The sequence below is a fragment of the Neomonachus schauinslandi genome, chromosome 1, assembly GCF_002201575.2.
Source record: "Neomonachus schauinslandi chromosome 1, ASM220157v2, whole genome shotgun sequence".
Lineage (NCBI taxonomy): Eukaryota > Metazoa > Chordata > Mammalia > Carnivora > Phocidae > Neomonachus > Neomonachus schauinslandi.
The window spans coordinates 145,128,725-145,156,454 of NC_058403.1; the positions used below are offsets into that span (position 1 = coordinate 145,128,725).

The 27,730-nt window shown below is 48.1% G+C and overlaps 1 protein-coding gene across 5 annotated transcripts in view; it reads right to left on the bottom strand.

Moving 5' to 3' along the window:
- TRAK1 (trafficking kinesin protein 1) overlaps positions 1–27,730 on the bottom strand; it is a 177,501-nt gene that overhangs the window by 89,277 nt on the left and 60,494 nt on the right. For 3 of the 5 annotated variants that reach the window (XM_021678937.1, XM_021678935.1, XM_021678936.1), the window contains exon 1: positions 20,626–20,820. In XM_021678937.1, coding sequence (XP_021534612.1) covers positions 20,626–20,716 — 91 coding nt within the window. In that variant the 5' untranslated portion in view covers positions 20,717–20,820. Of the gene's footprint in view, positions 1–20,625; positions 20,821–24,730; positions 25,029–27,730 lie in introns of those variants that run through there. The other 2 variants (XM_021678939.2, XM_044920649.1) reach the window with 1 other exon arrangement.

Here is a 27,730-nt window from a genome sequence, read left to right on the forward strand (position 1 = left end):
GACCCCAGGTCTGTGCTTGAGGAGGTTCTGGAGAGGAGGTAAGCCTCCTACCATCCATTATGCTTGGCAGTGATGGTAAACTCACAGCAATGTTGTTGTTTTTTTTTTAAAGATTTTATTTACTTATTTGGCAGAGAGAGACACAGCGAGAGAGGGAACACAAGCAGGGGGAGTGGGAGAGGGAGAAGCAGGCTCCCCGCGGAGCAGGGAGCCCGATGCGGGGCTCGATCCCAGGACCCCGGGACCATGACCTGAGCCGAAGGCAGACGCTTAACGACTGAGCCACCCAGGCGGCCCCTCACAGCAATGTTTTAAAGACTGCACGAGACAAGACCCTTCTCCTCGGCCACTTGTAAACCACTTGTACAGACTTGGAAACAATTCATTTTTCTTGAAATTATTAAGATTAAAGGGCGCAGATGCAAAGACTTATACACGGGCCATAATGGTGCCGGAGACACACATGATACTTTGTAACTGGGTGTCTTTCTAGAAAATTCCTATTATAGAGTCACACAGTTGAGAGACTCACCTCAGCATCTTCAAGGAAGTCAGAGTTAGTAGTTATGCTCTACATCACAAAAGTTGAGGTCTCACAAACTACAAAGGCACCATTAGAGCTAAAAATTACTGGCTCACCCGCCTCATCTAACAGAGAAGAGACTGTACTCAGAGAGGCTGAGGTGGTAGCCAAATGCCACTGAGCAACTAGCAACAATCCGAGACTGGTGCACAGCCCACCACATGAGAGGCCTCAGAAAGTAACAGTGCCATCTTGGATGCTGATTTGTCCCCCACTGTTTATAAAGCGCCCTGCCCGGTAAACAGTAAGCACTCAACAAACATTGCTGAATGATGCAAAGCACGTGGTACCCATTACTGAATTTCATCTACTCTCATGAACCAGCAGGCAGTGCAGGGTGAGAATTAAGAACACATTTTACAAACGAGGAAACCAAAGTCCCAGAGATTATGTGAGGAGCCCGCTAGTAAGGGGCTAAGCTGGGCCCGCTTCCTCCCAACCCTAACGCACATGTGCTCACTCCTCATCTGAAGGGTCCTGGCGAGGATCCTCCAGGGAAGGAATCTGCAAGAAAGCACTTCCCTTCCTTTACCGATCAGTGCTGAGGAACCCTCCCAAGAACAGTACATGGGGGTGACGTTGCCAACAGGCAGGCTTCTCTACGAGGGGTCTTCAGATGGTTCCCGAGGCTCCACCCTAGACCTCCTGTACCAGGATCTAGGTGGTGTGACCCAGGAACTGGCTTTTATGTCAAGCCCCCCAAGGGGTTCTTGCATACCAACGTTTGAGAGTTGACACTTCGCCCCTGGTGGTCTTCATTAACTGAATTTGCTTTCTTTAAAAACAAAATCAACAAGTAAGGCATGTGGCTCAACACTCAAACAGTACACAAGGGCAAGGAGGTCTCTCTGCGGGCTCCATCCCGCCCACACCTCCACCCTGCCCCCACTTGCACACAAGACCCTTCTCAGACTCCTCACGAGAACCGGCGTGGGCCCCCAGCGAGCCCGTCCTCGCCCTCCCCTTCCCCTTACACAGGGGAAAGGGAGCCCGTCCTCACCCTCCCCTTCCCCTTATACAGGGGAAAGGCCCTACGAGGTGCAGGGCTGTGGGCGGACCGGACATGAGGCCCTGCTGTCCCCCCGAGGGGACAGGCCCAAGTCTTCCCTCCCCTCCTCTTCTGCCCCAACCCACTGAGGGCCAGCCCCCCTCCTGGGGGCAGCGCAAGTAATCTCGGGGAGGGGCAGGACCACGCAGAGAAACCCATCTGGAAATGGAAAGAAAAGGCTAACTACAGAAAGAAAAAACCTACACTGGAGAGTTCTCAGCAATGGCTGTGATCCTAAATGCCACAGAAGCGACTCTAAGAAAAAGGATAAACAATGACATGGGGAGGATTCCACTCAGGCGTCAGGCCCTGAGCTGTCACATAATCACACACGACCACCAGCCTGCAGGACACCTACCCCCGCCGGAGCATGGCGGCAGTGACAGCCGATCCGCCCGACGGCCACGTTCACAAGCAGGATCGCCAACCTGACGCTTAAGCGCAATCTTGTGCAACTGACCGCGGCACCGTCCACCCGGACACACCAGTGTGTTGTGCAAGAAGAGAGGGCAAGAAGAGGAGGGCAAAGCAAAGGAGGCGGATCCTGCTATGGGGGCTCCCCAAATGGCAAAACCAAACCCAGCTTTTCAGAAAGAGTGCCCCCAGTGGACTTTGGATAGAAATGGACAACAGCAGATGATACTACATTACAGGCTGGATTGATTCTAACACTGAGACATACAACTTGAATTGTACAGAAATTTATTTTTAAAAGGAAAAAAGTACTGTGTATAAATTCCCCACAGTTAAACCTGCACAAAAAAATCAGGAGTGTTACTACCCCTCAGACTTTGTTTTAGTGGGCGATGAATAGAAAAAAAAAATACTTCGGCTTCCTAATTTTCTTAAAAGTAATTAATTTCCTTAATTTCTCTTAAAAGTGTGTATTTTATAATTGTTAAATTACCAGGGGGAAAATAATTTTACACGAAATTAGCCAGGGTCGGTGTAATGACTGCAATTAAAGTGCTCACAGCTGAATTAGCGTTTAGACAGATGGAGCTGGTATAAATTGGAACAATACTGGGAGTCCACAGTTTGACAGCATGTTTGGAGAACCAAAAATGTGTCATGACCCTCAAGCCAGTACTCTCACATATAGGATCAAATCTAAGAAAGGAGTCCAAAAAATCTAAAGTGCCAAATATATAAGCATGTTTACAGTGCATCTGATAAAAACATGCACAACCAGTTTCCTCAAAAGAGTTAAACACACTGGGGCGCCTGGGTGGCTCAGTTGGTTAAGCGACTGCCTTCGGCTCAGGTCATGATCCTGGAGTCCCGGGATCGAGTCCCGCATCGGGCTCCCTGCTCGGCAGGGAGTCTGCTTCTCCCTCTCACCCTCCCCACTCTCATGTGCTCTCTCTCATTCTCTCTCTAATAAATAAATAAAATCTTTAAAAAAAAAAAAAGAGTTAAACCCAGAACGACCTTATGATCCAACAATTCCAAATCTGGGGGGCGCCTGGGTGGCTCAGTCAGTTAAGCGTCTGCCCTAGACTCAGGTCATGATCTCGGGGTCTTGGGACTGAGCCCCCCATCGGGCTCCCTGTGCAGTGGGGCGTCTGCTTCTCCCTCTCCCTCTCCCTCTGCCCGTTCTCTCTCTCTCTCTTTCTCTCTCAAATAAATAAATAATCTGAAAAAAAAAAAATTCCAAATCTGGGTATATATCCAGAAGCAACTACAGGGACTTGAACAGATATTTGTACACCCACGTTCATAGCAGCATTATTCACAACAGCTAAAAGGTAGAAGCAACCTAAGTGGTCACAGACAAATGAATGGATATCAAAACGTGGTCTATACCTACAGTGGGATATCTTTCAGCCCTAAGTAGGAAGGAAATTCTGGCACATGCTACACCATGGATGAACCTTGAAGCCATTAGACGAAATGAAATAAGCCAGCCAGGAAAGGGCAAACACTGCATGCTTCCTGTTTTACGAGGTACCTAGAGTAGCAAAGGCATGGAGACAGAAAGTCGAACAGTGGTGGCCCGAGGCTGGAGGGAGGGGTACAGGGGGTTAGTGTTTAAAGGGTACAGAGTTTCAGTTGGAGTAAATGACAAAGTTCTGGAGATGGATGAAGGTGGTACTAGCTCAGCACTGAAGGTACCTAATGCTACGGAACTATATACTTAAAAATAGCTAAAATCGTAAGTTTTATGTTATGTATATTTTACCACTATTTTTTTTTTCTTTTAAGAAATAAAAGACGGTCACTGCATTAGGGATTTCCTTTTCTCCGACGGGGAACCTGGGGACCTCAGAACCTCGGGGACAAGAAAAGATACACATGGAATAGAAGTTGAAGAACATGCGAGGGAACCATCTGGATGGTGGCAAGCACCGGGAGGGAAGGGAAGAGAGGAGGTGGAGGGGCTAGGCTGAGCAAGGATGCCCACTGGTCTCGGCGTGCCCAAGACAGCCCCAGTTCATGCCTGCTGTTCCCATGTAAGCATTACTATCACTCTCTGTCATACCCAAAGGTATCCCTTCTAGAAAACAGTGTGGCAGGTCCTCGATAAGTTAAACACAGAATCACCACATGACCCTGCAATTCCATGCCTGGGTTTATACCCTGAAGAACCGAATGTGGGTATTCAAACAAAATCTTGTACACAAATGTCTACAGCAATACTCTTCCCAGTAGCCAAAAGGTGGAAACAACCCAATGTCGACCAGCGGGTGAAGTGATGAAGAAAATGTGATATATGCATACAATGGAATGTCACTCTGCCATAAAAAGGATACCTGCTATGATGTGAATGAACACTGAAAACATCACGGTAAGTGAAAGAAGCCACTCACAAAAGACCACATGTGATATGGTTCCCCTTCTGGGAAATACCCAGAATACTTAAAGCCATAGAGACAGACAGCAGATTGGCAGTTGCCAGAGGCTAAGAGGAGGGAGAAACGGGAGTGAGCGCTAATGGGTGGGAAGTTCCCTTTGGGGGTGATGAAATGTTCTGGAAATAGATGGTGTTAACAGACATCTGATTGCACCAAATACCAGTGAATTACACACTGTCAAAATGGTTAAGTGAGAAATGTTATACAGATTTTAACACAGTTAAAAAACCTTAATAACAAAAGCGTCCCCGCTGAAAGACCACACAGCGATACCACGGCACACTTGCTAGAATGGTTAAAACAAAAAAGACAGACAGTCGCGTGAGTTGGAGAGGATGTGAAGAAACTGGGACCCTTCTACACTGCAGATGCGGATGGGAGATGGTGCAGGTATTCTGGCAGCTGGTACAGCTCTAAGTCCACTGCAAAATCTCTCTCAACTGCGTACTTTCAACTGTATGGTTACGTAAATTACACCTCAACAAAGCCATTAAAAATAGTCCTTGCTTGAACAATGATCACCATAACTTGGGCCGACTACTTAGGAGATCCGAAATTAAAATGAAAGCTTATCAAATACAAACGGGGGTCATAAGTACCTGTAAATTATTTCTGCACATTCCTATATGTTAACAGTCACATCCTCAATACACTTTTTTTTTTAAAGATTTTATTTATTCATTTGAGACACAGAGATACAGAGAGAGAGAAAGAGCATGAGCAGTGGGAGAGGCAGAGGGAGAGGAAGAAGCAGACTCCCCGCTGAGTCAGGAGCCCGATGTGGGACTTGATCCCAGGACCCTGGGATCATGACCTGAGCCGAAGGCAGACGCTTAACCATCTGAGCCACCCAGGCGCCCCCTCAATACACTTTTAAAAAGATGTTCATTGCAAAAAAACCCCCAAAAAACCCAGACTCTTAAATTCAGAGAATAAACTGGTGTTTGCCACAGGGGAGATGGGTGCAGGATGGGTCAAAGACATAAAGGGGATTAAGAGTACACTTATCTTGGTGAGCACTGAGAAATGTATAGAACTGTTGACTCATTATACTGTACACCTGAAACTAATAGAACCCTGTGAGTTCATTATATTTGAATTTAAAAATTAATTTTAAAAACGAAAAGATGTTCACTGCATTGCCAAATACAACCTTCACGTCTAGCAAAAGGTGAGTATTTAAGTAAATCATACCAACTTAATGGAATATTATAAAGCCATGAATACCAATTATTTGTTCATTTCTGGGGAAGGGTCACTGGGGCAGAAACCAGAATGAAGATCTAGGGTTACAGTGTTCCAAGCACAGGGAAGAGTCAATATAAAGAAAGGCCAGACGCATCCTGTGTGGCTGGAGCTGGGGTAGGGAGAGCAATGCAGGTGAGGGGAGTGAGGCCACAGCACCTAGAACCTTTAGGCCATGGCAGGAGGTCTGAACCCACTGTGGCCACAGTGGGCAGCCGCTCCACAAGAGTGCCATGTTCTGACTCAGGAATGAAACAGGCCTCTCTGGCTGCTGTATGGACAGATTGAAGGGGCTACCAGTTGGGGATAAGCCAGGATGCTACTGCTACAGTCCAGGCAAGAACCGATGGTGGCTCAGGCTAGAATGACGCAGGTAAGAGAAGTGGCTGGATTCAGGAAACACGCTGAAGGTAGAGGTAACAGCACTTGCTGATGGAAGAGAACTGCACAGCTGGGCTTGCCACAGATTTAAAAGGAGAAGGAAGGAAGGAAAACATCCCAAAGCCCTGGAGACAGTCATTAATTGCAAAACCACTCGGAAAATCTCTTTTTCTACTTCCTGTGATTTTATCTCTCCCCTCCATATGCCTGGGAAAATTCACTGGTGATGTCATCAATATGTCACGGACATCTGTCCACCTCCTTTTTAAGGGCTGCATAGTGTTCCACTTTCGGCATACACAATTCAATTATGTGATTCCCCATTCACAAACATCTCACGTTTTTGCAATTAACACTGAAATAAATATTCCACAGTGGCTGCACCAATTTACATTCCCGACAACAGTGCACGAGGGTCCCCTTTTCTCCACATCCTCGCCAATACCTGCTGTCTCTTGTCTTTTCCACACGAGCCATTCTAATAGCTGTGACATTTTGGTTTTGGTTTGCATTTCCCTGATGACTGCTGATGCTGAGCACCTTTTCATGTGCCTGTTTGGCTGTTTGCATTTATTCCTTAATGATACCCAACATCTTTTCACGGACATATTGGCCATTTTCTTTTACAGGATGCTCGTACGTATTTTTTCTTGCTTCTCTCTTCTCTAATATTGATATACACAGAAGAGCTTTGTATTAATCCTCTCTCAAATATAGTACAACTATTCCCATCACCCCCCACTGGCTTGTCTCTGGTCTTGCAACCCTACTCGCGTTTCCTGGTTTCCCCCCCACGGCCTTGTGGGCTGCAATAGGACTTTCTAGCAGGAGCTCCTATGCCGGTGGTAAGTAGGGAAGTGCTCCTATACTGCACAGGCAGGAGCCCTTTCAGCCCTATTTTAAATAAGTTTAAAATAAGCGCTACCCGTAGGGCTCCATCTCCAAGGAGGTGTAGCCCAGCCTTGCATGGCTCTCAGTTTGCAGTGACTGCACTTCCTTCTATGCCCACATTCATGGAAGATGCAGGGCTCAGAGCCCCCACCGCCTGCATGTCTCACTGCCTGGTTTCTGCAGCCTCGCCTTATCTCCCAGCGTCCTGTTGGTGCTCTGTACTGTTTAATGTTCTGGTTACAAAGTTGCTTAACTCCTGTTATTTCTGGCCTGCAATTTTGCAGAACATGCGAGCTTTTCAGGAACAGATATATCGCGTTACAGCAAGAATCCCTGTCTCAGGCTTCATTTTTAAATAGTCAAAATGATCCCCCATTTTCTTTACAGTTCTAGCCTGTGTCCCACTTCAGCATGGCCTTGCCCATCTCAAGATTATTAAAATATCCAGCAATATTTACTTCTACCACTTTTATGGCTTCATTCTTGACAGTCTATCTCTGAGCCATCTGGATTTTATTGGGTGTGACAGTGATGGAGGGATCCAGCTGTACTTTTTACAATGATAACAAACAACAGTAATAATAAGGCAAACATTTATGGAGTGTTAACCATCACTAAATAAATCCTACCAGGTGAAGCCGCTGCTCTGTGAAGCCAAACCTAATCCTTACTGATGTGGGCAGTTACCTTTAAGTCACCAGGAGGTAAATCTCTATTTTCCTGATTCTCCATGGCAAAGAGAGGAGAGCCTATTACACTTCACCTCACCAATCTCCCTCCCCCTCCCTTGATTCCTGTTGCTTTAATTTGTGGGTTCAGATCCAGTCTCCTGTTTTAAAATTATTAACCTTCTACACTTACACTTGCTTTCTGTTTTCCAAAAACATCTATACCCAATATTTATAGTTAGCCTCTCTAAAGCTTTCAGGGCAGCCTGAGCTGAGCAGCTGCCCAAGTTCAAGGCCCATATCCTTCCACTTGTCCTCTCCTCCCCAAAGTTACCTTTTACTATGGAATGAAAACCAATTAATGTCGAAGGTTAAACTCGGAAATCAACAGTCAGATGTCAAATCAGGAAAAGTTTATTTTATTAATAGAACACAATTTTATAAAATCATAATGCCTACTGTGCCTCGACCATTGGATGCGGTCCACTGCTTTATTGTTCATCTAAATGATTTCCTAGGCAGGAAATTCTGTTTATAAGTGAACAATGGTTACTTTCTCAAAACATGAGGTGAGATCATCTGGTTATTAAAAGACTATAAACTCATCCCCAAAACCATTACTATAGCCCGACAATAAGCATTTAAGCAAACTAGATAAAACCAATAAAACCTGAGCGTGAAATGATTCCATGTTCCTTGAACCAGGTCTCAAACTAACACAAATGTAAATTCAAAAAGTAGACAATTACTTTGGTGGCTCCTCCAAAGCAGAATATAAATGAAGAAATAGAAAGGTATGATAAAGGACAAATGTTAAAGGTATGTCCTCAGCTGATGTGATGCACAGGTTCTCAGGGGCAATGAAAGAACTGGGTGTACACCTGCATAGCACGATGACCATTCAAGAAGATTCTTGGCTCAGGCAATGCCTGGGTGGCTCAGTCGTTAAGCGTCTGCCTTCGGCTCAGGTCATGATCCCGGAGTCCTGGGATCGAGTCCCGCATCGGGCTCCCTGCTCGGCAGAGAGCCTACTTCTCCCTCTGCCTGTAGCAACCCCTGCTTGTGCTCTCTCTCTCTCTCTCTGATAAATAAAATCTTTAAAAAAGAAGAAGAAGAAGAAGAAGATGATGATGATGATGATTCCTCGCTCTGCTCTCCAAGGCCAGGACTGAGCCTGTTAGGGCCAAGAAACCAGGGTAGCAGATTCCAAGAGGTGATCCTCCGAAAGCTCATTAAAAATTCAGTCACACGGGGGGGGGGCGGCGGATAGATGGGAGTGGACTGGGGGTGACAGCTAAAGGGTCTGGAGTTTCTTTTGGGGGTGAAGAAAATGTTCTAAAATTGATTTGTGGTAATAACTGCACAACCCTGTGAACAAACTAAAAGCCATCAAATTATACACTTTAAGTGGGTAAATTATATCTCAATGGAGCGGTCACACACACACACGAAAGGGTAACCACAAGAGATGGGGAAGTAGGGTCGCCGAGCACACCTACTACCCTTACTTAGGCACACCTCAAAGTCCTTCACAAAAACGATGTTCCTGAAAGATAAATCTTAATCCACCAGGAAGGTTAAGTCACCTTCCCCATCATCCTTGGAAAGACCAAGGATCTTCTCATACCCCTCCCAGACATTTCTATGGAGAATAGGTTAAGCAAAACGAGGTTTCACACTTAGAAACAAGAAGCTTTGGCTGCCTAGAAAATTCAATGACATGGAACAGCCGTTTACGGCTTCACCATGCTGAACGGTGCGTGGAGTACGACTGGACCCACCAGCAGCCTCCCAACTAACAAGGGGTATTCCTTCTCGTCTGTTAGGTTGACACCCGGAGAGAAATCAGGGCTTGAACATCTACACCAGAAGTCCACCAACTATGATCCACAGTCAAATCCAGCCACAGCCTGTTTTCATAAATAAGGACTTTACTGAAACCCAGCCATACACTCATTCCTTCGGTATGGTCTACGGCTGCTTTCAGCTATGACAGCAGAGGCCAGTTGTCACAACACAGGTCATGTGACCCACAAGCCTGAAATATTTACTCTCTGGCCTTTAGGAGAAAGGTCTGCCAACCCCTGTTCTAGGCCATAGGAGAGATCATGGACTCCCTGAGGCTTCCTGAAGGCCACCAAGGGGCCTCAGCCATTTGAGGATCTTCTCAAATCCGGCTCTTCATCTTATTCACAATTCTTCCTTCAACTATCTACCCTGGCTTTGGTTTTGGTGCGCTGTGAACAAAATACCACTTCGCAGTTCTGTGACTGGTGGGGCCACAGAACTTGCCTCGGCCAGTCTGGAATGTGAGAATGTGTTGGTTGAGTTTGTCTGCTCGGCCGTGTGTTCCGCCGGAAGGGTCCAGCCCTAGACAGCCAGAGCCCCCTGAGCTCAAATCCTCAAATGAGAACTAAGTGGAGCAGACCCAAATTGAAGCCCGGGCAATCCTCAGGTCACCTACGACCACGATCTAGGAATAAGTGTTGCAGCAGCCACTGTGGATTTGGGAGTGATTTATTACCCAGCAAAACCTGACTAATATATACACTCAGTTTAAAATGACATGATGTCTGATGACTGACAGCTAGAAGAATAAAGTTGCCTGCACGGCACTAAAATCACACCACCATCAGGACCTCCTAACCAGCAGCCTAAGCAGGAAAGACATGGTCACGCTTGGCTCTCATAATACCCTTCCCCTTGCAAAAAAAAAACCAATTTCTGGAATGAACTCCAGCAAACAGCAGATGGGGATCAACTAAAAGGTGGAAGGAACAAGACAGAGGAAGGCATGGAGGAACGGAGGGAGATTTCTTTTGTTCTACCCAACTAAGCTGTCTGTCTTCCCTGTCGGATTCTTTGGACAATTAACCTCCTCTTTCCTTCAATCCCTTTCAGAAGTTGCGGACCCCAGGGCACCGCACATACCTGGTCTCCGGGTTAAGGCTGCCACTCCCGTTGCTGGTGCTTCCCTGGCCCACTAGGTGGTGCTGCGTGCACACCTGGGCGGGCCACTCCCAGACTCCTGGTCCCAGGCAAAAGGAGACTGGGCACCAGAGGACTCCCACACCCTTTCTCAAATCAGATGTGTCTCTTCCCATTTCTACTCACCACAAACCCCCCCATAAGTAGGGAGAAATCGAGCTGAAATAACACTAAGCAATGGAGTTCACACCTGCAGTTATGATCATCTGAATGGACTGTTGTCAAGGTTTTTCTTGATACAGAAAAAGAAGTACAATTATATTTATCAGACAAGCTGAAACTTAGCACGTTGGTTTGAAAGTGAGAACAGAATTCCTATAAGAGAAGGAATGTCAGGGTCACCATGCCCCTAGGCTTAGCCTTATCATCATCGTCTTTCCAACCATTAAGAAGAAGGAAGGTTCTCTCCCACTAGGAAGTTTCAGTTTGGCCCACATACATGTTCCAGCATACAGCTCAAAATCCAGGAGGGCTGAAAACCCCCTGGAAGAAGATTCGAGTCTTGCTCTGAGCTGGTTCACATGGGGTCTGGAGTTAGTGTCCGCATTCTCTGGCTCCTCCAGCCACAGATGGTTCATTTTCTTCCACCTGCCCTTACCTTGGCTCACTTGAGACTCAAGCCACCCCTTGCTCACGCTCACTTGTCCACTTCCTAGTCCCTCCCTGGACCGCACACTCTACGTCTGCCAGCCGCACCTGGGCCACCTCTGAAACCTGAAATTCAGATGCCCCCTCCCGACCACGGACCAGCCCCTCCAGCCCCCTCTCCTCACAGCTCCCCCTCGCTTATTCCCATTATGCCACATCCAGACCACCGCCCCGTGATCCCTGCACTTTGCCTCTACGGTGCCCTTCCCTCCAGCTTGAATCCCACAGCCCTTTGCTTCAACTACCCTCCTCATTCCACAGTACTTTCACCCAATTCTGCAGGACAACAAGCGTCTGCCTCACCCTGCCCTGCCCCTGGGCTCCCGGAAGCACTAGGGGAAATCACAAAGCACGTGGGGCTGGTGGAAAGCTCCAGAAGGCTGGGGACTCCCATGCTCAGAGGGGCCACCGCGCCCAGCACCCCAGCACCTATTCTGACACAGTGCTGGGGTGGCAGGGCTGGGGGATGAGATGGGCTGGGTAAGGTCTGAAACAGCCTCTCTGCAGGGCAGTAACTCAGGGTAAAACCACCTTCCAGCAGCTTCCTGTCGCCCAGAGGGTGAGTGGCCAGTCTCTGCAGGCTCTCCTTCCTTCCTTCTCTCCCCCAGTGGTCAGGTCCCCTCCTGAAGATGTCCAGAGCTCACATGCAAATGCTCAGCCCTCCCTTCCCGTTTAGCTCCATCTGAGAATTCCCTAGACCTACCGCACACTGACTGCACGCACAGTGTTAAGGACCAGTCCCTTCTCTAGTCTGTTCGCTCACCTGCACGCTCAGCGGCATGGCTGGGAAACACCTTTACTAATCTTCCTCTTCTGGCCAAACCCAGCATATCCCAAATCAGCATTATGTAGCCCCTTCATTATCCCAGATGTGTCCGAGAACAGAAGAGGGCTCCTATTACCCAGACACAAGAAAGGAACTAGTTTACAACAGGCCACCTTCACCTCCTCCATGTGCCAGAAAAGCACTAAAGAACATTAACCCAGCAGGGCCTCTAACCTGCTGTCTTTACCTAAGTAGTTCTGGCCGAATGTGGCACAGCTTCTACAGTCTGCCCAGCTAGATCCACCCCTGTTGTAAAATTTTTAGAAAAAGAAAAAAGAGGTCGTGGCTGGGAGGAGGCATCTGAACTTCAGGTTTCAGAAAACCTGGGTGGCTCTGTCCATTAAGCATCTGACTCTTGACTTCGGCTCAGGTCCTGATTTCAGGATCACGAGGTCAAGCCATGCGTCGGGCTCCACACTCAGTAGGGAGTCTGCCTGAGATTCTCTCTCTGCCCCTACCCCCACATGCTAGCATGCGCTCGCACTCTCTCTCTAAAATTAAATGTTTTTTAAAAAGAAAAAATAAATAGCTTCTCTTATGGGGGGGGAGAGCAGGGGAAGGAGAAGGGGAAAGGGAGTAGGGAGGGAGGGCAGAGGAGGGGAGACAAAGACAAGAGAGGAAAGGGGGAGAAGTAAAAAGAAACGAGGAAGGGAAAACTGAAAATAGAAGTCCTCCGAGCTAGCCCTCCGGCAACGGGATGCCCACTGGCCCCTGGCTCTGAGGCAGGTCCTGGTATGACTGCAGTTTAAAAAGCCAGGGCCCTCCAGGCCTTCCCAGAGCCTCGGACTGACCGCGTGTCCACATGCATGTGTTCAGTCTGTTTCCCAGGACAGACACCTGCAAAATTTAAAGACTTGAATCACAAACACACAGTGATCCCTATTTGTATAAGGCACAGGACACACCCCAGCGGGTGATCCAAAACCTGGCTTCTCACTTCTGGAATTCAAAATCAAGCCGTGCCAGCAGTGAACCACCAGTTGAGGACGATGGGCAAGGACTGTAGCAGATTTCCTGGTAAACTGGGCTGGGTGGAGGCAGCCTTCACCAAAATGGGAATTAAGTAGAGCCTATAAGTAAAAAGAGTCACCAGTCCTTACTGAACACCTTCCCTGCACCGCTGTACCAAGTACCTAATAGGAATCACCACACTGAGTACCAACGACCCTGAGGTTCTTATTGTCATCCCATTTTAGAGATGCAGAAACAGGTTCGGAGACTAGCTGACTTGCCCCAGGTCCCACTGTAAATGCTGTAGCTGTAAAACACACCCGGATGTCTCTGCCCCAAAGCTAATATGCTTTAGGCCAAGAACCCCGGAAGCCACACTGCTTCTCCCTTGGGAATACTGACAGAGTCTGTTTGGGCTGAAATATGGGGGTGGGTGAACTTCCCACAGGAGCAAGTTCATGGCACCTTGAGAAAGTATAGTGGGTCAACCCTTATTTCCTCTCAAACCCCATGTATGTCCACTAAGGTTTCAACAGAACTATGTTAGAATAAGCATAAAAGGAGAGCACCCTATATATCTTATTAAATGGAAGGAGGGAAGAGTAGGCAAGGACAGTTTTACCAGAATAGCTACTCAGTGAAAACCCAAGGCGACTGAGCTTCCTAGAAACCAAAGCAAAAAGAGACTTTCCCCGGCACACACACCAAAAAAAAACCCTCATTGTCTAATAAAAAGCACACATAAGCAAGAAAGAAAACAGTTCTAGCAAGAACCCCAAGAGTTCATCAAGAAAATTTTTTAAAGATTTTTTTTATTTATTTATTTGAGAGAGAGAGAGAACGCGTGCACGAGCAGGGGGAGGGGCAGAGGGGGAGGGAGAAGCAGACTCCCTGCTGAGCAAGGAGCCTGATGCGGGGCTAGATCCCAGGACCCTGGGATCATGACCTGAGCCGAAGGCAGATGCTTAACCGACTGAGCCACCCAGGTGCCCTGAGTTCATCAAGAAATTTTATAATATAATGGGAAGTATCTTTGAAATAATTTTTTACAAATGATGCAGAGATGCCAGTCACTTCTATAATCAACTAAAGCTTTAAAAAAAAAAAAAAACAAACAGAGATCATATGCTAAAAGTCTATGAAGACATTTAACGGAGGACATTTCCATCACTGTAGAAGGTGCTACTAGGCTCCTTATAGAGCATCAGAGTTTTCTAAGTATTTCACAGAAATATGTCACTTGCTCCCTCCAGTAAGTCCATCATTCCCATCAGACAGGGAGAGAAACAAATTCTGCCTCCCCAGCACTCCAGAAGCCTCGGAGACCTGCCCCGCCATGAGGCCGCCTGGCAAGGCCTTCCAGTGATGCAAGCCAAATCCAGCCCAGCTTGCCACTCCCCGCAGAGCCGGCCCCTGAACAAGGAGAGCAGTAAAATAACAAAAAAGGAAGAACAAACCCCGCCGGGCGAAGGAAGTAAGAAGTGAGAGAAGAGCCACGAGTGGGTAAAAGATGAGCACATTTCTGGGAGACAGACGGGAGCGCGCTGATGTCAGAAAGGACAGAGTGAGTCTGGGGCCCAGTAAAGGGCGGAGGGGCCCTGGGATAGGCTCAGAGACAGAGAGACAAACAGAAGAGGGGGAAGGGGCAGCAAGCCAAGGGAGAGCAGAAGGGCAACAGGTGAAACAACTCTGCAACCGCTGTCCTTCCCCCTGACCCTGCACCTACCGCCCCAGCCTTAGGCAGCCCAGGGCTTTCCTCCAGGCCGAATACACACAGATGAACAGACAATGATAGAGAGACAGACAGACAAAGCACAGATGATAAATAGACGGCAGGCAACTGTAACAACACAGAAACTGACTCACTGAACGCTTACTATGTGCCCACAGCATGCTCAGCACTCTGCGTGTAGTAACTCGGTGAATCCTCACGGCAAGCCAGTGAGGCAGGTACAAGGAGACCTTCTCCTCCGTTGGCAAAGAGAGAAAGGAAAGCGTAAATTACTATTCTCTCATACGGAATTATGGAAGTAACTACTCCATGGGCTAAAAACAGAAACTGTTAAGAAGCATTTCTCCTCAGATACGGAAAATAAAAATAAAAACTCCCTCTCTGTACTGAGAGGAATATAAATCGAGACCATCTGTGCTCTTGTTTTCACACTTCAGTTGGCAAAGCGCGAGGTGTTTGCTAATACCCAGGGTGTAGGGGGGTGCAGGGGGTGTGGGCCCAGACACCCCCACTTTATCTGAACAATAGAAAATACAACCTCTCTGGCAACATCCATCAAAACTAAAGTCCCCACTCCAGAAATTCTCACAAGAGTCTTCCATCACATAGTTGCTCAAATATCTGGGAACGTCGATATCCCCTGCAGCCTTCGTCGACATCACGAGGGACCCTGAATTAAAACCACCCAGCTAAGCTACTCCTAACTTCTCAACCCACAGAAATATGTGAGACTATAAATGTTTGCTGTTCTAAACGGCCAAGGTTTGGGGAAGTATGCTGCGTAAGTGATACAGGAGAATTAAATGCAGGTAGATATAAAAGGCATTTAGGACAACACCTAGTACATAGTAAGTGCTCTATCAATGTTAGCTATTACTATCAATAATCTTCCCACCACAGGGCCTTTGCTCACACTGTCTTTGCTGCTTAGAATGCTCTTCTCCCAAACCCACCCTGCAAACTCCTACGTACCCTTCAGACTTCTGCTTAAATACTGCTTACCCATAGAAACCTTCTTGGAAATGCCACTTCAGAAATCCCCTTTATACAATCTTTTATCACCCTCTGCTTCTCCTATGAGTATCAAATAAATAGTAATAGTAGTTAAATAGTAATTCATGTGACTATTTTTAAGACATTTTTCCTCTTCTGAAACATAAAAGAATCTCAACCTGGCACACCGCCCTATCCTCTGTACACACAACAGAAACTCAATTATACCTCTTACAGGTCAACAACCCATTAGAAACATGAGCAAAGACAAAACACACACACACACACACAAAACAGGCTGTTTGCAGAAAATAAAATGCAACAGAAAAGGGGTGCAGACTATTCATAATGAAAAAGATACAAAATAAAATGAAGTACCTTTTTTCATGACTACCTGATTAACTGACATGAAAAGAGTTAATGATGCCCAGAGTTGGCAAGAAACAGCCACTCCCTCACACTCGCACTAGGCACTAATGGGTGCAGGCAGTGCCGTGATGTAGACCAAATCCTAAATGCACATTCCCTGTTACCTTACAGACACATAGGATAAGTGACCCAAAAGATACACATGCAAGAATGTTCCTAGGTGTACTGTTAAAACGCAAACCCTGGAAATAACGTAAAGGCTCCACCAAGAGGGGTCTGCCCCAAACAGCGGCTCTTGCTTGGACCTTAAGTGCCCAGCACACAGTCAGTTGCCTTTGCAGCTGCCACCTTCCGGGTGATTCCACCCGCAGAGGCAGGACCTGACTGATTGTCACGCACCCTGACGAGGCCACGTGCATGCCATCGCAGCTGAAATCCAGGTTACAGCAGTTTGCTTTAGCTTCTCATCTATGTTACAGTGGGGCATGACGCTGGTTCTTTAAAAATGGTCTTTAGAAGGATGAGTGATCTATCCATAATAAAGGACAAATTTAAAAATATGTTATAAAAAGGAACGGTACACCTGAGAATTGCTGGATTAAAAAAAATGATAAGGATGAGAGACAATAGGAGACTGTAGCTATTCTAAAAGATTAAGGCAATATTATATGTACTGTAATGAAACAATCATAAGTGGTAGTGCCAACTTTTTAAAAATACAGATCAGCGTATAGGGTATGGTCCCATTTGTGTTTTTCTGAAAAAGAATCTAGAAAAAAACTTCTTGGAATAATTAAAAAAAAAAACACCGTTAAACATTACATAGATGATAGAGTGTTATTCTACACTGTTGTGCTTTGGTACAATCCAAGCTTTACCACTTGAATGTATTATTTTTATACTTTAAAACCCTAGTTAAATGAAATCATTAAAAACAAATTTCAGGGTGCCGGGGTGGCTCGGTCAGTTAAGCGTCTGCCTTCGGCTCCTGTCATGGTCCCAGGGTCCTGGGATGGAGTCCCGCATCAGGCTCCCTGCTCAGCAGGGAGTTGGCTTCTCCTTCTCCCTTTGTGTGCACATGCTCTCTCTCGCTCTCTCTCAAATAAAGAAAATCCTTAAAAAAAAAAAAAAAAAGATTCTCTGTCCCTCTCCCTCTGCCCCTCCCCCTGCTCACTTGCTCTAGCCCTCTCTGTCTCTAAAAAAAAAATTTTCACAATGGAGGAAGTTCATTGAAATAGGCTCAGCAAATGCCACTGCTGGGTCTAAACCCCAAGGACCCCCGTTTTACATGAGATGACAAGCCACTCCACTCTACGCCTCCTTAAAGGTGTGGGTGATAACAATACCCGCCCCACCCCCGACCCCAGCAGGGTTGTGCTGAGGACGAAATGAGTATCCCCCGCGGTGCCTGGAAGCCTGCCAGGCACGGAGCAACCACCTGTAAGGTCAGCCTGTGTTAGCATGTGTGATGGCTGTCAACCCGACTGAGCCATGGGGTGCCCAGAGAGTTGGCCAAACATTACTCAGGGTGTTTCTGTGAGGGTATCTTTGGAAGAGATCAACATTTAGATCAGTAGACCGAGTAAAGCAGACTGCCCTCCTTAATGTGGGTGGGCCTCATCCAATCTGGTGAAGGCCTGAATAGAGCAAAGTCCAGCCTGACTGCCTTGGAGCTGACATCAACTTTTTCCTGCCTTTGGACTCAAACTGAAACACTGGCCCTTCCCAGCTTGCAAGCTGCTGGTCTTTGGCCTGGAGCTACACCACTGGGTCCCCTGGGCCTCCAGCTTGCTGACTGCAGACCTTGGGACTTGCCAGCCTCCATAATCCCATGAGTCAATTCTTCATAATAAACCTCTTTATATATGTATATCCTGTTGGTTCTGTCTCTCCGGAGAGCCCTGACTAATACATGATTTATGAAATCTGGTTTGTTCCAGGTCTAATTACAGCTATAAAGTTCCAGTTCATGATGATTTCAGCTGGAAGGGCTCAAATCCGTCAATGTTCACACGGTGGCGGGCGGGGGGGGGGGGGTAGGGAACACAGACAGGTCTCTCTGGGCCACCAGTCCCAGAGTCACCGCTAAACTGCACAAGCAGGGGAACATCTGAACCCAGCTGCAAGGCCTGCTCCTGGCAGCCGCGCACCCTCTCTCACCGAGTCCCTGGAAAGCCCCTACAGCAGACCCTGGCCAAGGGGGCAAACAGGGTGCTGAGGCCAGAGGCCCACACCTGGCCACTCAGCCAACAAATGCCTCTGAACCCTGGTCTGGTCACATCGAAAAGAGGGCACCTTGACAAAAGCATGCATGAAGCGACCTCACTCTGATACCTGCAAATCAAATTAATATAAATCCATTATGAAAATGGAGCTTCTGAAGGAACACCATGAGGAATGCTATTTGCTGGTGGGATCGATGTTCTGAAGCCCCTGCAAAGCACGCCTGATTAATACTTTAAAATAAGATCACTCTTGGGGCGCCTGGGTGGCTCAGTTGGTTAAGCATCTGCCTTCGGCTCAGGTCATGATCTCAGGATCCTGGGATCGAGCCCCACATCAGGCTCCCTGCTCAATGGGAAGCCTGCTTCTCCCTCTGCCTCTGCCCTTTCCCTCTGCTTGTGCGCTCTCTCACTCTCTCTCTCTCAAATAAATAAAATCTTTAAAAAAAATACTAAGATCCCTCTTTAATTTTGTTTAACATAATTTACTATTTGCCAGCTTCCTGAAATGGTTTAAAATGGGTAAAGACTAACAGGAATACACTGGATACTTTCAAAACTTGTTTCAAATTCAAAACGAAAACCAATTAGGAAGATAAAAATATATATATCAAGCACCTGGAACTACAGCTTCCCAACTGCATGCTAAGAATCTTACTAATGCGTTTTACCTAAATTTTACAATGTATGTCAAAGACCCTGTGTGACAAACATTCTCCCCACTCACCTCACAATGAGGGACTGATGTGGAAGGAGGATCAGCAGCTGGCCTCCACAATCACTTATAGCGTACTTAAAAGACAAATGTGAATGTCTGCGTGTTTTGCTGAAGATTAAACATTAGCTCTGGAAATCAGTGTACGAGGCCTTCCCCCTGCATTCCATGCGCAAAAACCAACTGCTAAACAGAGCAGATTCCACTAAGAAGAAGAAAAGAACACTTCCAAGTTAAGAATTTAGAAAACATGTGTAATTCCCTGGATTCTAATTCACATCTTCTCACCCCGTGAAAGAAGGGATAGTTCACGGTCCATTCTTTTCTGTTTCATTCAGCCAAGTACCATTTAGGTTATAACTTTTCAACGAAAAACACATGAGGAATTTTACACCAGACACAAACCGATAAGCAAGACGTTAAACCGAATTCATTAAAGACACCCATAATATTTTCTCTGAGCATGTTTTCAAAGGATAAACCATCTAGTTTGATGGCTTAGGTTAGTGATGGAAAAGGAACAAATCCTAAACAGTGGATCTGCAGAGTGGGAGCAATTCTCGTGGGGCCGCCGCTGGTCAGCTACACCTCCGCCCGCCTCCAGTGCTCGGGGCAAGAACCAGTTCTCATGCTGGACCCCAGCAAAACGCTGGCCTTGAGGAGCTACTCTGATTCGGTCAGAATCATGGAACATGCCTGAAGGAGCTTTACGTAGCGCCCCCACACTCACACACTCACAGCACCCCATCATCTCTCCTCCAAACTCTTAAATGTCCTGAAAACTGAACCAATTCGAACAGGCCGAGAGGGGCTCGCCTCTCGGTTTACTGGGTTTGAGCCCAGACAGCTCTTGGTAACAGCATGTAGACAGGGCAGATACCAGACACTCATCCATCATCAGACTCTGATCGGCCCCACAGCAGGGGAGACAAGCCAGAGCAGAGCTGATTCGCAAGCTCTCCATCACTGGGGTGTGGATCAGAGGGCCAAGCATACTTAGCAAAGGGAAAAAAAAAAAAAAAGGAAAGGCAGAAAAGAGAGGAGGAGGAAGGGAGACGCTAACTCTGTTCTTCGCCTTTCAAAAAAGTCCTCACTGACCCAGATGCCAGATGAGGTTCTGAAAAACCAGGATGAAGACACAGAATTAGGAAAAACTGAAGAGCTGGAGAGGCCAGAGCAGGGCTTGGAGACCCTCCCTGTTTAGCTGCTGCAAAGAACCACAAGGGGGAAGGTGGTGGGAGCCCAGGAGGCCTGGTCTCAACTCAGAGCTGCCCCTCTCGGCCGGCCGCGTGTCACTGCTTCCCCTGAGCCTCGGGGATGAGGGGACAAGGCGGCAGCAGCCTCTAAGGACCCTCGGCTCTGCCCTTCGATGATGCGATACTGCAATTTCCCCACCACGTGCCCAAGGACGACCCACCAAGCAGAACAGGGCAGGAGAGACAGTACTTCTCCTGTGGTCTCCTCTCCTTTCCGGCCACACTGCAGAGAAAACAAACAGCAGACAACTTACCACAGGAGTCTGTCCGAAAGAGCCTGCCTTGGCCAAGTCCTGGCAGAGGCTGGGCCCCGATGGGCTGCCCGAACTGAAGTACCAATGCCATGTACAGAAATCAATTCCAAAGGCAGTTAGTTCAATGAGAAAGGGGATTCTCCATGAGAACCCCAGCGCGGGCAGGACCTCGGCACAGCTACCCTCCTGTGCCTTCCTCAGCAGCTTTCTCGGTTTGCTTGTTGGGGCAAATCCTAAGATTGCGAGCTGTTCCGGAGGCACAATGGGTTACGTAACTCCAGGCAGCCTAGGCACCCTATCGGCTCATCTTGTCAAACTGCCCCAAAGAGAAAATGACGCACCCCAAAATGTGATATCCTTAAGTTGGGGGTGGGAGGAGGGGAGCAGGGCTTTGTGCTGGACATTGGGCTCTGCCTAAAAACAAAAGAGGAACAAAAAGTCTGCTGTTCACCTCACTGCTCACTGGGAACCGGGGGCGGAGGGTATTTATCAGAGGCCTGATGCCAAGTGGGCTCCAGGGACTGCACTTGGCAAAGCCCCCGGAGGCACAGAGGCATTCTTGGGGACACTCCAGGTCTCTCCGAGAATATTTTTCACTCTGTGTCCTCCTCTCAATGACCATCTAGTAAGACTTGAACCTGAGCAGGTTCTCCTGATCTGATTGTGTGTTTAAAAAGCCTCTTTGGTGGGTAGACAGAGAACAGACTGCACAGAAACAAGCAGGGAAGCAGGCATCATCGGGCTGCCCAGCACCTTGAACATGTAACAGGGTCTGTGCACTCCTGTTTACTGAGCCACCACCAAACGGGACAGCACTGAGCTCTGCTGCTCAGCTGTCCTCGGGGCTTGCCACTGACGTCCCAGCAAAGGGCCCCCAGGCACCACGCCCTGTGGCGTTTGAAGTTCCAGCACGGCATTCTACCATTTCTTTGTCCTCGAATGTCACGTTCAGAGAAAGTGAAACTATTTCAACAGACTGAATGTTTCCTGGATTTCGCTGGCACAGATGCCACTGGAAGCCGGGGGGTTAGTTCACATGCTTGGACAAATGAGGACGCAGTTGGGACACTGCCTCCTCCAGGAAGCCCTATGGGTCCTCCCCCAACTTTCCCCCTCCCAGGCTTGGGCAGGCACCCCCCTCAGCGTGCTCCCATGTGCCCGTGCTTATCACTGTGCTAACCACAGTGCACTGTCCATTTTCACTTGCTCATCTGTCCACCCCACTGGACTGTATTCCTGGGGGCGCCGAGAACTCCTGTTCCGGGGTCACAACCTGCACGCAAATCTCACCCCTCAGAGCTCAGGGATCTTAGGCAGGATGCTGAACCTCTCATGATTTAGTCTCTTTACCCGTAAAAAGGGGATAATAGACCCCACTTGCCAAGCACTGGCCTTAGTGAGGTGCTATTTTAGTCCCTGGGATTCAGGGCTGCACAAAGTCCTTGCCCTAAAATACGAACACATAGTAGCTCATGACTAAGTCCCAGGAAAGGGAGAAGGGCAGTCACGAAAAGGCCTCTAATGAAATGCCCTTTGGAGAGGGGCGCCTGGGTGGCTCAGTCGTTAAGAGTCTGCCTTTGGCTCAGGTCATGATCCCAGGGTCCTGGGATCGAACCCCACATCGGGCTCCCTGCACCGCGGGGAAGCCTGCTTCTCCCTCTCCTACTCCCCCTGCTTGTGTTCCCTCTCTCACTATGTCTCTCTCTGTCAAATAATAAATAAAATCTTTAAAAAAAAAAAAAAAGAAAGAAAGAAATGCCCTTTGGAGAAAGTGAAGAGGGAATCATGAGGACATCGGGGCAGTAAAGTGATCCAGGTGCTGGGCAGCAGCAAGAACAAAGGCCCTGAGGCAGCACATTCCTGGTGAGTCCAAGGATTAGCAAAGAGGCCAGTGTGTCTGGGGTGGAGTGGGCACAGATGAGACAATCAGAGGGGTGGGAAAGCCCTGTCACTGAGACCGCAACCCGCCACAGTCAGATAGGAGCCCACTGGAGGTCTGGAGCAGAAGAGTTAAATAAATCATCTGATTGTGTGTTTAAAAAGCCTCTTTGGTGGGTAGACAGAGAACAGACTGCACAGAAACAAGCAGGGAAGCAGGAGGCCCAATTAGGAGGTCACTGCAATAATCCAGACGTAAGAGGAAGGTGGCACGGAACAGGGTAGATGCCGTAGAGCTGGTGAGAAGCTGTCAAATTCTGGACACGATGAAGACAGAGCCAACAGACTTCCCAGCAAACTGGGGTGTGAAAGATACGGAGGTCATGGATGCCTCCGAGGTATCTGGCCTGGGCAACTAGAAGGACAGGAGCACCATTTATAAAGACAGGGCAGACCACAGGAAAAGCAGGCGGAGGTGGAAATCGATTCATTTTTGGCTGTTCGAGTTTAAGATACCTATAGGCATCCAGGCGAAGATTTTTTTTTTTTAAGATTTTATTTATTTATTTAATTGACAGAAAGAGAGAGAGAGAGAGCGAGAGAGGGAACACAAGCAGGGGGAGTGGGAGAGGGAGAAGCAGGCTTCTGGCCGAGCAGGGAGCCCGATGCGGGGCTCGATCCCAGGACCCTGGGATCATGACCTGAGCCGAAGGCAGTCGCTCAACCAACTGAGCCACCCAGGCGCCCCCAGGCGAAGATGTTGTATGTGGAGTTAAACCAACATGTCTGGCCTCCAGGGGAGAGGATTAGTCTGAGGACAGGAGCAGGACAGGGGTCAGTGTGGGGCAGATTTTAAATCCTGGTGACTGGGGGAGATCACCTGGAGCACGGGTGCTGATGAGAGGGTGAGGGGCTAGAAGGACTGAGCCCCAGGCCCTCCAACATCCCCAGGCTCGGGAGGACCAGCAGCCAGCAAGGTAGGAGAACAGGAGCATCAGGGATCCAAGGGAGGACTCGATTTCCAGAAGGGAGTGGTCGCCAGTGTCAACCCCTGCTGAAAAGGTAAGAAGATGAAGCCTAAGGACGGACCCCTGCACTGGACGAGGCCCTTGGTGCTGGGGGAATCGTGGGCTGCAGCCTGCTCGCACTGGACACAGGTGAGCACAGAAGAAAAGATGCAGTGAACACAGAGAGGAACAGAGACATGGGTACGGGCACTGGCTGTGGGGGCCGCAAACGAGTCTTTTTACAGAGGGAGAGATCACAGCACGTTTCTGTGCTCACAGGAGAGCTCCATGAGCAAGGGGAAACGGAAGACGTGGAGAGAGAGGAGCTGGAGGAAGTATCTCCTTCCAGAAGTGGGCAGGCCAGCAGGGGTGGGATTCCGTGCACGAGCAGCCGGAGGGCCACCCACTCGTGGGGCCGGAGCCCAGCACAAGGGATCCTGGGCCATCCCGGTGGCTCTCTGTACTCGGGACACTCCTGACACACAGGAGGTCCCCCAGGCTTAACTGTGAGACAGAGCAGTGGAAAGCTACTGGAAGCAAATCTGCACATTTTCAGCTGTCATCGGGCATTATTTCAAACAGGAGGAGAAAAGTAAACACTGCAGACAAAATGAGAACCAGGGCGAACTTTGATATGAAGGCATCTGGATGTAACTCTAACAATGCTCCTCGCTGCTGTTTGCGCACCCCAGACTACACCGTATCTGCTCGGAGCCCCTGCATGAGCTGTCCCAATGATCCCTCGGGGGGAAAGGAACAAGCAAGAGCTCCAGCATGATGAACTCTGCTCCTGGGACATGGGGAAGGTGTGACTGATGCAGGCATCTGTAGGAAGCGCTACCCAGGCAAGCCTTGGCAGTAGGTGCCGGGCACCGCAAGCAGTTCTCCAGGTTTGCACCCCACAAGGCAGTCGTGTGTGATCTCCATTCCACCTATCTTTATGTGTGAATCAGACACTGAGCCTCAGCGGGGGGGGGGGGGGGTACCAAACTACACTGAGCATCGCTACAGGCTGCTCAGGGTTCAAAATTCCCATCCTTAACCTTCATGGCGATTCTTCATCTCACGTGGGTTCTCCGTGGCGGGGCTCGGAATCCCAAAGCTCAGACTCTCTGCACTCAGACTTTTCCTCCCTGGCCCTTCACACCTCCCCCAGACCCACCCCTGTGGCCACGCCCCTGGGCCCCCCACTCCGTCCCAGGCAGGAAAGGCCCCCTTACCGGTGATGGTGCAGGCATCCCGGTACCCTCTGCAGCTGGGAGCATCTTCCACAGCCTCGCTTACATAGTGCTCCTCAGGGATGCCCGGGCTGCAGGCTAGGACTGCATGGTTGCACGCCTCCAAAGGGGGCACAGAGTTGGCCAAAGTGTCGTCGTGCGGAGCTGTGGCGTCCAGCTTGGCAGGTTTCACAGGGAGGTGCCCACTGCCATCGGGGGGGCCCGTTGCCGGAGTCTGGGGCAGTCGGGTAGACAGCCCCCGGTAGGTCTGGCACACCAGCAGGCGCTCCTTATAGGGAATCTATGGGACAATCCAGAGAGAAGAGCAGAGTTAGTAGAGTCTCTGGGGGGGAAAAAAGGACAAAATAAGGGCCCTGAGATGATGTGGGTTCAGATCACAAATTCTGCAAAGTGTTGCCTTCAAGCCAAGGTATTTCCCACCAAATTCTTCGATTTTGATAAAAGAAACTGCAGTAAATTGTGGACATGCTTTAGCACAATGGTTCTCAAAGTGCGACCTGAGAACCCCTGGGGTTCCCTGAGGCCAGTCTGAAGGGCTCACCAGGTCAGATTTTCTAAGGTAGTTCACTCTCATTCTCTCTCACAGAGCACAGGGGAGTTTTCCGGAGACCACATGATGTGTGGTGACACCTTGCCCTGAAGGCTTATTAATGGCATGTGTACTTCTGTATCACTGTGGCTTAAACTTTTCTGTTTTGATTTCTAATACAATACATATGAATCAATATAACACCTATGAACACAAGCTCTTTGGGATCCTAATTTTTAAGGGATCCTGGGACCAACAAAGTTTGAGAATTACTGCTCCAGTATATAGTTCTTTTTTTTTTAATAAGTATAACAATAATCAGTATAGTTAATAGTTAATAACCAGTATAGTTCTTTTTTTTTTAGTAAGAAAACAAAAAGAGGGGAAAGCTAACAGACATTTTACCCAACACCAACACAGCACAGTCAGTCCTGACAGAAAACTACAGCCCTAGGTCTGTGACCTTTTCCTTCCAGAAGAGGTTATTTACCACAATACACCAAGAGTTCCGATTAGATATAAATGAATTCAGCCCTCATTAAAGTGAACACACAAATACAAAGTGGGAAGGAGTTGAGGAGTCGGTAGATCCCTGGTGAAAAGTGAAAGGTAACCAGGGATAAAACCAGATTGTAACATCTAGTCAGTGATTCAATCCTACCCGGTGACCCCTTCAAACTGGTCTCAGGGAACCCTGGGGGTTCTCAGGTCGCACTTTGAGAACCGTTGTGCTAAAGCATGTCCGCATATACAAACGGATAAGCCGCCTGATAAGAAAAAGCCTGGAATTCCCAAGCAGAATCCCAAAAACATTGCCGGCCGCAGAGGCTGCCCTCAAATACACAGATTTCTTAAAGAAGACTTCAACCGTGGATTATACAACTTTTGCTTTCAAAGTCCATAAAGTGAGGGAATTGGCCTAAACCCTGATTACATGTACTAAATTGCTACTGTCCTGCCTCTTGGCGCCTTTGCTTCAATTTACAGTAGTCATACACTCACTCCAGAAACATACTGTTATAAAACGAATAGTTCAAGGGCGCCTGGGTGGCTCAGTCGGTTAAGAGTCTGCCTTCGGCTCAGGTCATGATCCCAGCATCCTGGGATCTAGTCCCACATCAGGCTCCCTGCTTAGCAGGGTGTCTGCTTCTCCCTCTGTCCCTCTCCCTGCTTGTGCTCTCTCTCGCTCGCTCTCTCTCTCAAACAAATAAAATCTTAAGAAAAAACAAACAAATAGCTCAAGTGAGTATAAGCACTTTCTTTTTTTTTTTTTTTAAGATTTTATTTATTTATTTGACAGAGAGAGACACAGCGAGAGAGGGAACACTAGCAGGGGGAGTGGGAGAGGGAGAAGCAGGCTTCCCGCGGAGCAGGGAGCCCGATGTGGGGCTCGATCCCAGGACCCTGGGATCATGACCTGAGCTGAAGGCAGACGCTTAACGACTGAGCCACCCAGGCGCCCCAAGCACTTTCTAAAAAACATAGTTTGGGCACATCAGCAAATGCTCACTCAAGCCTCAAAAGGGAACACAAGTAACCATTTGAAGCACAAAGTACACTTATTATGTGCCGCAACTGGCAAAGCCTTCAGAAACTCGAGAGGCCTCTCTTTCTTAAGCAGAACAGAACTACTCCAATTTATTTTCTCATCTCAAACCCCGGTGAAAAGAACTAAGTACATAGGCATGTGCATTCATATGCATGCTGCACTTGAGGTACATCATATCCCTCAATTTGTGAATTTTAATGCTCACCACGTGACTTTCTTTGGTCATAATATTTTTGTTTTGTTGTGGTTAAAAAAAAAAAACACATAACATAAAATGTACCCTCTTAACCATTTTTAAGTGTAAAGTTCAGTAGTACTGAGTCCATTCCCACTGTTGTGCAACCAATCTCCAGAATGCTTTTCGTCTTACAGAACTGAAACTGCACCCATTAAACAACCCCCCAGCCCCCTCTCCCGCCAGAACCTGGCAACCACCATCTACTTTCTATCCTATAAATTCACTACTCTAAGCGCCTCATGTGAGTGGAACCGTAGTATGTCTTTTTGCAACTGACTTATGTCACTTAGCATAATATCCTCAAGGTTTATCCATGTCGGAGCATGTGTCAGAATTTCATTCTTTCTAAAGGCTGAATAATATTCCACTGTATTGAGAAGCCCTTCTTGAAAAGAAAAAACCAATCTCTAGCCCATTAAAGTTAAATGAAAAACAACCTAAACTTCTATCAATACAAAAGTAGTTACAGGGGCTCCTGGGTGGCTCAGTCATTATTAAGCATCTGCCTTCGGCTCAGGTCATGATCTCAGGGTCCTGGGATCCAACCCCACGTCGGGCTCCCTGCTCTGCGGGAAGCCTGCTTCTCCCTCTCCCACTCCCCCTGCTTGTGTTCCCTCTCTCGCTGTCTCTCTCTCTCTCTCTGTCTTTCTCTCTCTGTGTGTCAAA